At 37.8% G+C, this 12,332-nt stretch overlaps 1 protein-coding gene across 1 annotated transcript in view; it reads left to right on the top strand.

Annotated features, from left to right (window-relative positions):
• The first annotated feature begins 1,837 nt into the window (after window positions 1–1,837).
• Window positions 1,838–12,332, top strand: part of MAP7 (microtubule-associated protein 7) — a 35,516-nt gene continuing 25,021 nt past the window's right edge. The window contains exons 1-3 of the mRNA XM_010181021.1: window positions 1,838–2,087; window positions 5,490–5,600; window positions 11,001–11,114. Of these exons, the coding sequence (XP_010179323.1) occupies window positions 1,952–2,087; window positions 5,490–5,600; window positions 11,001–11,114 (361 nt within the window). The 5' untranslated portion in view covers window positions 1,838–1,951. The remainder of the gene's footprint in view (window positions 2,088–5,489; window positions 5,601–11,000; window positions 11,115–12,332) is intronic.

Raw genomic sequence — 12,332 nt, 5'->3', positions numbered from 1 at the left:
TCCCTGGATTGAATTGAAAAAAATATTGTCTCGCGCTTAGGTAAAGAACTTCCTTACATTGCTAACCCTGGCAATTGAAAGTCTTTCTGACACTTTGCTGTCCTGGTTCCCTGTTGCTGCTGTGTTTTCAATGAGCTCCTTTTGTGTATGGTTTTCTAATGTGGTTCTCGGTGATGTTTGTCTTGTGATGTTCATGTGCATCTCTTCCTACACTCCCACTTGTCAGTTCATGAAGATGCAGAGGTATCAAATGTCCAGGATTTTAAAAAAGCAAGTAACAAGGTTTTTTTAGAACACAGCAATTTCTGGGACCTGAAGTTTTCAGGACAGCAATGGGGAGAGGTCCAGAGTGTCGTATGTAAATGGTTTCATGTGGACTATGGTTTGCGCCTGTTCCAGATAGTACCTTCATGAAAATTCAGACCCTGATGGCTCACAAGGTCTGTCTCATTTAGTGCTTCTTGTTTTGCTTGATCGTGTTGCTCTGCAGCAGTGCAGGAGTTACATGTCAGATTAAAGTTCACCTTTAGGCTGACTTCTTTGATGGGGAACTTTTTTCCTTTGGGTCTGCTCTTGGTACCGCTAACAGTCCAGGTGCTGGAATTGTCATCCCAGCCACTTCTATCATAAGAGATTTGTACTTATCAGTAAAGTTATGTAGTGGTGGTAGTTTTGTTCTTCTTTTTATTATCATTCTTTTTACAGTAAAAGACTATAGAGAATTATCACGGTTTGTACAACAGAAGTGTATTTAGGTATTTTAAACTAACAAAAAAATAATTTCTTCTACTTAGAAACTATATGCTTAAATAATTTAACTGTTTCTGGTTGTAATTTATAGTGAGTAAATTGAGATGAAATCAAATGAACATGTGACCAGAGTACACAATGTTTTAATACATGAGGAGTTATTAGGATGCTATGTATGTTGTCTTAAGAAAATGCATTCAAAAGTTTTTCCATTTAGCTTGGTTATTCAAATTGTATGAAAGACTTCATCACATACAGCATGTTAATACTTTCTGATTTTTCTCGCAGCTGCAAGAGAATCTGTCTGGTTAGAAAGAGAAGAGAGAGCCCGACAACATTATGAAAAACACCTAGAGGAGCGCAGAAAGAAGCTAGAGGAGCAGAGATTAAAGGAAGAGAGAAGACGAGCTGCTGTAGAGGAAAAGCGAAGGCAGAGAATAGAAGAAGATAAGGTAAGAATAAATGTCATGAAAACACTTTTCAGCTTGCTTTTATCGTAAGATACAGTACTATCAAACTTTTTATTTAAGAACTGATGGAAAGAATGCACGTAAGTTATGGTCAGTATGAGAGAGTGTGTGAAAGAGTATTTTAAAGTGCTCTTTATGAATCAGATGCAGCTAAGTTGAGCATGTCTGGGTCACAGTGTATGGCACTGCACAAACTTTTGCAGAAAAGTACAGATTGGGTCAGTTTTGTATGGTTATCTGTTATTTCTTAGCCATTCAGTATAATGTTAGGGTAACTAATATTTAGCTACCAAAACCTTTAAGAAAGTTGAGTGTGTAATGAAATACACTCTTGGCTGATTTGTCTCAGTTAAGCTGGGAGCTATGTAGAGTGTGATCCTATATAAGTCAGCTCATCCTTGTGGGTTTTCTGTTTCCTCTCTCTCCCACTGTTCTAGTATTTAGTAGGTGGGAAATAGCCCTAGCGTGTGTATGCTTAGTGGCTGCCATAACAGGACCACTGTTTCTTCACTGCAGTTCTGCAGGTCTCAAACAGATCTTACCTTTTCAAAATTATAGTTAAAATATTAACTTGTTTATGGCTTAATTGCTGCTTAATCCTGTTCTAGTGTGTCTCTTAGTAGGCAGCACATAAACTTGAAGACAACTCCAAGATGCCTGCTAGGTTTTGTCCGTGTAGAAGGTTGCAGGGTTTGATGAGGAGATTAAGTTAAAAACCCAATAGTATCCAAATGTATTATCCTGTTGTACTTAAGGAACGACATGAAGCTGTTGTACGTCGCACAATTGAAAGAAGCCAGAAGCCAAAACAAAAGCAAAACAGGTGGTCCTGGGGAGGAGCACTACATAACCGCATTAATAACACAGGTAAAGAGGGAGGCTTGCTTTGCTAGCCTGTTTCCCTGCCATGCCACTTAACTGGAATTTACTTTGCGTCTGTTAAAAGGAAGGATGATTCAGTGTACCCTGCTTTAAATCCTTTTTGCTCTTGATCTTACTGCTAGCAATGGCATGTTTCTGACATTATTGTAGCAAAAAGATAACAAGGAGAAATCTGAACAAAAGTTAAAACTTGTTTCCGGCGTTGACTAATCCTGTAACTCTATCTTGCTACAGCTTCTCGCTTCTGCTGCTTTGCTGTTGTCTGTGTATGTGTGTGTGGGTGTGCTTGTGCTGTGTCAATCTTGTGATATGAGCTACTGTGTGCAAATGCTAAATATCACGGCTCAAAAAATAGGTCTTGCCAAGTACTGAGTTTAAAACAGACACAAGCAAGGAAAATCATTGTTTGTAATAAGCTACCTTGTATACGGGTATTTTGGGAGATAGAAGTCCCTTTTTTTCTCCTCAAACAATGAAAAGATGGGCAAATTAAGTTAAATTGAATTTTACCTATGTGCTTTTTTCCTCTTAGTTGTCTTCTCTAACTTAATCTGCCAATCTTTAATGTGTATATGCCCTGTTAAATATGACCCAAACCCCAAAAAAGCAAACTTGTCCTTAATCTCTCTCACCAGGAAGTGGTACTTAGAATTCTTCTCCTCCTACTCTAATGTATGCATTTCAGTGTGTCCACTCTTTCATCAAGGTTGAAAAAAAGCTGACAAAAGAATGCTCTGAAATCATTGTCATATATAAGTTCAATAAACAGTTATTTTTCATAAAAGGTTACTTTTTTGCTTAACTATGTATAACTGATTTGATTTTTATTTTCCTTACTTTGAAAAATCATTGTCTTGCATTCTGTCCCTAGGTTATTTTTTTGAATCATCATTCACCTTTCTCGATTTAGCAGGCCTGGAGCACCACTTCAGATCTCTGGGTGGTGCTAGAAAACCTGGTACATAATTGCTGTGGTTTGTTGATTCCTTTCCCCATAGCTAGGTCTCAGGAAATGAGACCATCAGTAACTAAACCACCCTCATGTAGTTGCAATGCATGCTTGACATCATGCTGATAGATTAGAACTTGTTGTTAGTAACAGATTTTTTCATTACTACTTATTTTTACTGTGGAGAGTTACTACTGGTTGACTCTAAAGATTTGGCACAATTCACTGAAATGAGACATAATATTCTGTCTACTGGATTTCAAGGATACTCACTTTGAATATTTTGATCTTTTCTAAAACCCTTTAAGCATATTACATATACACAGGATTTATGATTATTTTTCACATGAACATAGACATACAACCAGCTGCATTGGATGTTTTAAATTTTTTTAATTATTTTTCTTTTAGAACAGAGTCTAAAATGGATTGCCTTTGACCTATTCTACATTTATAGAATTCATATTGCCAACACTTACACACAAATTCTCATATTGAATTTCATTCATTTAAATAATGTTCATAGACAAAAGAGAAATGTTGGCATGCCAAATACAAGAGGTGATTTTTGATATTGCCATTTCATCTTCAGAAAGCTATTTTATGCAGTACATACTTTATGCCAAATGTTGAAAATTTTTGACTGTATTGATATGATATACATTTTCTCATCTATAGGTTAGATTTAAGAGATCAAAATCCCCATCCCATTCCCACAGATATTGTTCTGACAAAGATCTGTGGCACATGAAGCCTGACTATCCTGTCTCCAGTACTGACTCGCACACAGCACTTCTCAATATACCCCATACATCAACGTGGGATAATCTTGCCAACCTACAGAGGTCTTGCTTTTAGCTGTAGCATTTAGATTCCTCCTTTTAAAACCCTTTCCTGAGTTTTATCCCCCTTCCAGTACCCAAATTGCTTGTTCTGTACCCTCACTGAGTCATTAGACAAAGTGAACAAATAATTACATGGGGTAGACAAGAATCTTTCTTCGCCCTGACCTGTTATAGTGAGTTCTATGTAGTTCAGGAATCTGGGGAGAGTAAAGGTATTTTTCATGCATTCTATTTCTTTTTTTTTTTTTGTACACAGTGAGTATGCTTTAATCCACAAGTCAGAAGAAGTGAATACAATGTTGATGTACTTGTCATAAATAAGCAATTCCAGATAATATTTCAGCAACACCCTCCTTAATGTTGTCAGTGTCCTGGGCTTGTATCTGCTTCCAAAACAGTATGTGGACATATTTTGCACACACAGAATATGAATCAGCAGAGCATTTAGGCATGTGCTCAAGCCTAGCTGCATTTCAGCATGGTTGAATGCTTTGCTGAGTAGTGCTTGGGTTCAGCATGCTAAAATGTAAGCAAAAGCAGAATTGACTATCCCAGCGTCTTCCAGATGGAAATTTGCAATGGAGGACATGTAGTTGTGGAGTATAGCTCTTCTTTTTGAGACAACAAAAAGGATATAGCTGGCATGTTCAGCTCATTCCTCCCCTTATGCCATGCTAGCAACCTTCCTGTGACACATACATGTGCACAAAGTGTGTGCAAGCTGTATTCATGAAATAACCATCACCCCCTCAGTACGGTGCAGATGCTGACTCCACAGCAGTTGGACAGGCAAATGATGTGATACTGCACTAAAATGTACAGAGCTAAAAGCAAAATAAGCCCTCCGGTATTATGTACCAAGCACATGCATTACAGACAGTCTCTAGCCTTCCATAGAGGCTCATTAAAAAATTAATTAAATTAAATTAATTTTAAAAATTATCTGCTAAGCTGTGTGCAGTTTTGCATTGACTAACTACAACTTCATTCACAGCAAATAGAAAATGACTTTATAGTGAAAAGTTTAGCACTTATACATAACTATGGGATTTTTAACTAAATCTTTTAATTCCTTTTGTGCTTGCCTTTGCTTCCTTTGTGCAATAGTCTCCCCTTAATCTTTCAGCATTGTGCTGTCATAACATTGACTTTCTACCTAGTAACAGTGCTCTGTCATATGTCACCTTTTATTCAGGTGCTCAGGGTTTGTTTTTTATTAACCTCATATTTTCAAGCATGTTGGTCCTTCCCTGAAGCTTTCTATTTTATTCTGAGAATATTGAAAGGAATGAGGAAATATCATCTTGTCTACTAGTATCCACTCTAGATCCTCCATTAAATCCTCAAATTACAACCTGATTGAATGATAATCAATGAACAGAATATTTTAGACATTTGAAATTTAAATTAAATGGTTTTGTGCCCAGTCTTTGAGTCACCTGTACAATGTCTGCTGAGAAGTCCATTCTATTTTGAAAGTTCTTGTGGTAGAGCAGGAGTGACCTAGTCATGTTTTCCTCCTCCCACTAGTGAGCTAGGAACTCGCACTACTGCATGTGGGCTGTCAATTAGCATTATCTCCATTTGTTTTAGATCCAGACAGGCGGTCTGTTTCAACAATGAACCTTTCGAAACATGTTGATCCAGTCATTAACAAGCGGCTCTCCTCCTCATCTGCAACATTACTAAATTCTCCAGACAGAGGTACAGTTTCAAAGGAAAAAAAAAAGCAAGAAAGAATGTTCTATATTGGTGTATTACTTTGCACATAAATCAAGCTTCTGAAGTCATTTTCTGTACTTCATCTAAGTGGGAGTGAAAAGACTTCAAATGTGAAAAGTAAATGGTTGAACATTTTTTCCTGTGAGAAGAAATACATATTTCTTGGTTTTTAAAACAAGATAATTTACCTAAACAATCTTCCTTTAGCAAATGATAAAAGCAGTGCTTCTGTCAGGTTTTTAGTAAATGAGGTATAACTATTGAAAGAATACATTGCTCCATAGTGCATGCAATCACGTGTGACCTTTTATTTGCATTTGGCCATTTTGTCATTATTTTGTTTTTCTTTATTCTTTGGTAGTAGTTCTTGAATATCTAAGAACATGTTGCATGAAGCTTTCAAGCAGTTATTACCATTTCTGATTATTTTTATTAAAGAGGTATGGGTGTTTTTCATATGGTCTGTTTATTGACGGTTTGTGACCAGTTACTTTTCAAAGATCGCTTTATTTCAGTGTATGTTTTTGATGTTTGCAACTCTGCACAAATGATAAATGATCAAGCTTTTAAAAATTAATGTTGCTGAATTGCTGCCTCTGTTCTGAGCATTTATGAGGTTGAAGCATTGAGCTTAAAGGAGTTTCATAAAAGGATCTCTTGTATAACTTGTGGAAAGAGCTTTACAGAAAAGTACTTGGTAGAGATTTTTTTTGTCCTCCACTGAGAACGAAAAGTTCTGTCCCATTTCAATCCAGATAAATGCATGATTTCAAAAACAATTTTTAGAATGTAGTTTTGGTTGTGTTCTGAAACTGATTGGTAGACGTCATTGTTTGTATGTCTTAACTGAGTGTCATGTTGATGTTCATGCTTGTACGTGTGTATGTGGTTGATTTGATGAGCAATGTTAATCCTAGTGGGCTAACCTAGTTACATATAGTGTATAGTCTGGTAACTTGCAAAGAATACAGCATTATATTAGGAAATTATTTATTGCAAAACTCTAATAATTTTTTGCTCCACATGTTGAAATCCAGTCAGTTTTTATTTTATTATCTTTTCAGATGTGTATTTCAGATGTTTCCAGATGGCTGCTATTCTGTGCCACAGGATACTTCTTTGAGGAAAGATCTTGCCAAGGGGTGGGGTGGAACAGCAGTAGGCATTAGATATGAATAGTCTCTTATGGACTGTAATGCACTGTGTTTCTGCCACCCATTTCGAATTCAGGAGAAGTTAGACTGAACAGTAGGCAGTCTGGTGGTGGGGAAAGGAAACGAATGTGGAAGTGATGGCCATATGTCAAAAACTTGAAATGTTTTTGCTTGGCTTTTTCATTAAAATAGTATGGAACTCCTCAGAAGTGTCTTATGTTTTTCACAGACTCCAAGACAGAAAGCAAACCCAAACACTATAAATGCCTTCTTTCTTGTGCAAAGTCATATACCTAGATCTAGCTGAGCGTGTATCTGGAGAAGCGCCACTGGTCTTTCTAGTGGCCTCAATATCTTGAGTCAAATGCTTAAAAGGAAGGCCCTGTCTGCTCCTCATTTCATCTTCCAGAGGGCACCCAATCACACTTTGTCTGTAATACATACTCCTACCTGCAAAACAGGGAGCTGGAGATGAGGATGATAAGCTTACCCTAAGTGGTTTATAGCTGTCATCAAGAACACATCTTCTGTTAAGCAGCATCCTTTTACCATTTGAAGGAAGGGTTTGGTTTTTTTTGGCCCAGCAAAAGACAAAAGTTTTCATTCACTAATTGCCTAAAAGATTGGTTAAATCCTTTTGAAGTATAGTATTGCTATATAGCTCTCTATCACAGTTTTACAATCAGGCAGCTAGAACATGCTTCTCATTATGCTTTTATGTTAGTGGTACAGGTCTGAGGAGCTGAAACTAACAAAACATGAACACATGTAGTCAAGTAGAGAAAGCTGCTCTTGGCCAATACATTTTGGTAATTCTGCTCTTTAAGGCAAACTTAGCAAGTAGATAATGCTTTAGATGAGGTATGAGTTACTTTCTTAGCTTTGAAAAGCAGAACTTGCACCACAATTGTGCTCCTCCTCTCTGCAGTGCTTTTTGTTTCAGACAGGTGATGGTCTTGATCATTGCTTCGCCTTTGTCTGCCACCTTTATGGAAGAAATTCGGGGACTCCAGTATTGTTTCCTGTTGAAAGAGAATCCAAGCATAGAGTAGTTTTTCCCCATCTACTCCTTACCGTGTCTGTGGCTCTGTATGAGCAAACACCGCTGTTACCAGTGAGAGTCTCCTTCGTGGTGCTCATCAGGAGACCTGCTAAATCCCTGCCTCCCATCTGTTCCCAGAACTAATCAGATACTGCTGTTTGCTTACTTGCAGTTTATTCTGCTGCTGCTAAGACAACTTTCCAGTGTTCAGTTTGTATATCCTGAAGACAAATAGAGATTATTGTAATCAATTCACTGTTGCCAGCTTCCTGGGACTTTTTGTGTTTTTCAGTTACGTGTTAGGCTTTAAAGAACTTTAATCTGTTTAAACTGACCTGTTTGTAGCTGAGGGTAGGGGTCCTTACTTGCACCAGCAACCCTATTGTGAATGTGCTTCCTGTGTGGAAAGAAGAAGCAAACAACCCTAAGAGTGGCAGCCTAACATAGGACATAAGAACAAAAAATATCGTTTCCCCTTATCTGTCAGATGGTTTAAAGGATTAAATCTTGAAAACATCAACTTAAGTTGTTAAAAAGAGCAAAGAAAAAAAATACCTGACCTCTCATTGTCTTAAAGTCGATCTTGTTCTTTTGGGATGGTCTGTTCTGTATTCAGTTTGCCTTGGCGTGAATTGGACACCAAAGTTGAGTTGTTCAACACATTTAAGTGTTAATAGTCTTGTACTTGGAACTCAGTGGGCAAAAGTTTATTTGGCTGTTCCAGGTTAATGGTGATGATAATGACTGTTGAAAGTGTCAAATATGATGCTTTCAGGGAGCTGTACATTTGGAGAACTCACTATGTGATGGCCTCGATCTACAAAGCCAAGGTGTATTTAAATTAACTCTGATCTAAACCCATGTTAGAGATTTAGAGAGACTTCAATCCAAGCTCCTAGCCAAAACTATTTTGACACCTCTGAATCAGGCCTGTTGCTTATATGGAGAAGGGAATTTCTGTTGAAGTCTCTTAGCTCACTGTTGGTATCAGCCAGCTCACTCCTAAACACTGCCTCGGTGCTGTGAGTTGGATGCTGTGGGCACACGATTGCTTCCAGTAGGTGATGCGGCTATAAGCTCCCCTGTGTTCGGTGCAAAGAGAAAAGAGAATTAAACTATGCCCACCTTTAGGGCAAGTGAGATGGGGTAGGTGAGATATGGCAATTTAGTGTTCCAAGTCATCGTCTCCTGTCTGTGAACTGAGACTACCTCATCTCTGGGGCCTCACGTGTAAGGTCTGTGGCTGGCCCACAGGGCCATGCTACATTGTGATATTTACTTATCAGCTGTGCGCATGAACTCCCAAGAAATTGATAACATACACAGTACTGATTTATTGGCCTGAAATTTCAGGGATGGCTTCCTGACGTTGTATGATCTTTGTGTTAAACTACGGTAGAAAAGGTTCTCCAGACTCATTCATGCTTGTGCCTGTGAGCCTGCCTAGTGTAAAGCCTTGAGACCACAAAAAAGAATCTGTTGTCTTGCAAAAGTAGCTTTAAACAGTGATCAGACTGAGCATGGCTCCTGGAGGAGAAAGGAAGCAAAGACTTTACCATTATTACATCCAGTTTAATAGTAGTTCTGTGATTTTTCTTCATTGTTAAATTATAAGCTTAATGTGTGTGCTGTAAGGGAGGTGTTTGTAGGGTATTTTGTGTCTCTCTGTGATTGGTACTGATGCAGAATGGAACCATTAATCACAGAGCTGTGGCAGTAGTACGTTGTGTAAGGACACTTATCCAGGGAGCCTGCTGTGTTTGAGAGTCCTATATTTCTATACTAATGCCTCTTATTGAGTTAGAAGAATTTAGGGGAGCAATTTGAGAAGTGAAAAACATCACTGAGCGCAAATTAAGCAATTACATTTTCATAGGGTGAGACTGAGATCAGCCTCTCTTTTCGTGGGGCTCAGCATGGAGTAGATTAAAGACAGATTCAGAGTTTATGGCTCTTAAAAGTGATGGATCTCTACATTTAAAAATGCAAATGAATCTGAAGTTTATTACATCCAGTGACTTCAATGAATGTTTTAGAGACCAAGCCTCATAAATTCAAACTGCAGTTTTGTTGCCATAAACACCAAGCTAAGGCCAATGAATGCTGAAATGTAAGAAGACCTGATTTCAGTTGTAACATCAAGATTATTGTGATGTTGTAAGCTTATTATAATGAACTACTATGGGAACTAGATGAATGTTTTGTTTTGTGATGCTCATTACAATACAATTTGTTGCATCAGAGTATCAAGGAAAACATCTAGTTCAATTTAAAAAATAACTTATAGGTCTCTCTTGGTTACTACTTCACCATGATCAATGTTTAAATAGTATTTTGAAAAAAGATAAATTTTACAAGGCAAAAGGGAATATATTGTCAAGCTAAATTTGCATTAGGCAACATTGGGAAAAGCAAAGCAAAGCAATGATTGCAGCCAGCTCAACTTGTCATGAGTTTTCAAAACAGACTCACAATGCAAAAGGTTGGGGTTTGTTACTGTTATAAATTGAAAATTATTGTTAGCAGGCTTTTTGACAGAAAATTAATGATCAGATGTACTTACTGTATTCTGTGGCCTTGCATATTACTGAGACAACTGTAGCTGCTGAGCTTGGTATCTGCTCTTGAGGTGCATTGTATCCTTTTACGATGCTTTGATAAAACCTCTTTCTTTGGCACAGTTCTCTATACAGTAGTAAGCAACCTTTGTTTTTTGTAGCTAGGCCAGCAGACATTGGAAGGTGTTTCAGTAATTTGGTCTCTTTTGTAGTTTGGAAAACTATATACCTTATGTGTAGAAAGAGTTTGGGATGCAAACATTTCTGTCAATGTCTATGTGTAGGAATGGCAACTTCTCTCATGGTACAAAAGTTATTCTATCATTTCTAATAGGGAACGTGGCATATGCACGAAATATCAGTATTAATTTGATAACAATTTGCCATAATGCCACAGGCAGTAACACAAAATAAATGTTCAGATATATGTGTTCCTATAGGAATCCCTCTGCTAAAATGGAGTAAGAATAAAATGCAAAACACTGAATGATTGTATGCTTTTGATCTCTGAAGGACAATTTCAAGATTTGCATGGTATGCATCAGTGAGGAGATAATACTAATACTTCTGCAATGTGTAGTTATTTAAGTGTTTGATCTAACATCTTGCTTGTATGATGCATGTTCAGCTCGCCGTCTACAGCTCACTCCATGGGAGAGCAGCGTTGTTAGCAGGCTCCTGATGCCCACTCACTCATTCCTGGCCCGAAGTAAAAGCACAGCTGCATTGTCTGGAGATGCAGGTAAACCTGTAAGAACAGAGGCTTCATGTTTCAGCCACTTATTTTTCCAGATTCCCTGTGGGATGTTGTAAAGTTACTACTCTAATTATGAGTCTACTGTGGCATCCCAGAATGAGCTTGAATGCCACTGTGTGACAGCATAAAAGCTTCTTTGTACAGTTGTTTGCTATGCCTCTTTCTCATTCTTCCACCACCTGTTTCTTAATTTCTTTTGCCTCTTCATCAATGTAATAAATGAATATAACAGACACAGGGCAACAATGTCACGCTGTCCATGGCTGTTTAAGGAAACACACATCAATGTTGTAAAGAGCTGATGCAGCACACCCACTGCTAAAGCTGTGAGCTTCTTGCTGCAAAGACTAGATTCACTCTCTACCAAGGCACTTCCCACATGGAAGAGGTTAGACTTGTAGAAAGATAGGCCCTGGATGCAGTGGATTTAATACATGTGAAGTTAAATGTGTGGGTTTATTGAGGTTATAATAGCTGCAACGTTCTCTGTCAACCCCAGAATGGCTGTCTGATGTACTTGCTGATGGGAAAAGTAACATGCAGAAATGTGAAAACATTGCTAGGTGGTAACTTAAAGCCCAGGCAAAATTGTATCCCAAAGACAACCAGGGCATACTTGCTTATTTTGTATTTTAGGCAGGTGACAGCTCCCTCCTCTTTTATCGTAGGATGTTTCGTGATAATGCACTGAGGACTTTACCATTAGAATAGTATATTGCCACACGTGCTGAATGTTTAAGTCTAGGCAGGTCTTTCCTGTCTGATATGGACAGGATTTTTATTCTAATTAAAGGACATAGAAGATAAGAAGGAATAGAGATCTGCTAAGATTACTTTTAAAGAAGCTTTCACTTAAGAACTCTTATAACTAATTAGGCTGCAGTACATTTCCACAGGGGTAGCACCATAGGAGCAAAAATGTGGATGATATTCTGCACACAGTGGAATTAACAAGTACAAAATTCCTTTTCACTCTTCACAAACAGCAGCTTGTAAAACTAACTCTTAATGTCATCTACCAAGCAAGATACTGGAAATTCAGCTCTTCATTAAGGAACAGTTGAGAAAGCAGTGTCTTATTTTTGTAAGTGGTTACTTTATTGAAGCAAGTATGAAGATCTTTTTTTTGTGACTGCTATAATTTATACTGCACAGTGAGCTCTAAACTGAGTGGAATATTGAGAAAAATTGCAAGTAGCAGGA

This window comes from Mesitornis unicolor, unplaced genomic scaffold, assembly GCF_000695765.1.
Source record: "Mesitornis unicolor isolate BGI_N332 unplaced genomic scaffold, ASM69576v1 scaffold14010, whole genome shotgun sequence".
Classification (NCBI taxonomy): Eukaryota; Metazoa; Chordata; class Aves; order Mesitornithiformes; family Mesitornithidae; genus Mesitornis; species Mesitornis unicolor.
Note: the sequence above shows the minus strand (reverse complement) of the source record. Positions and strands in the feature narration are given on the sequence as shown.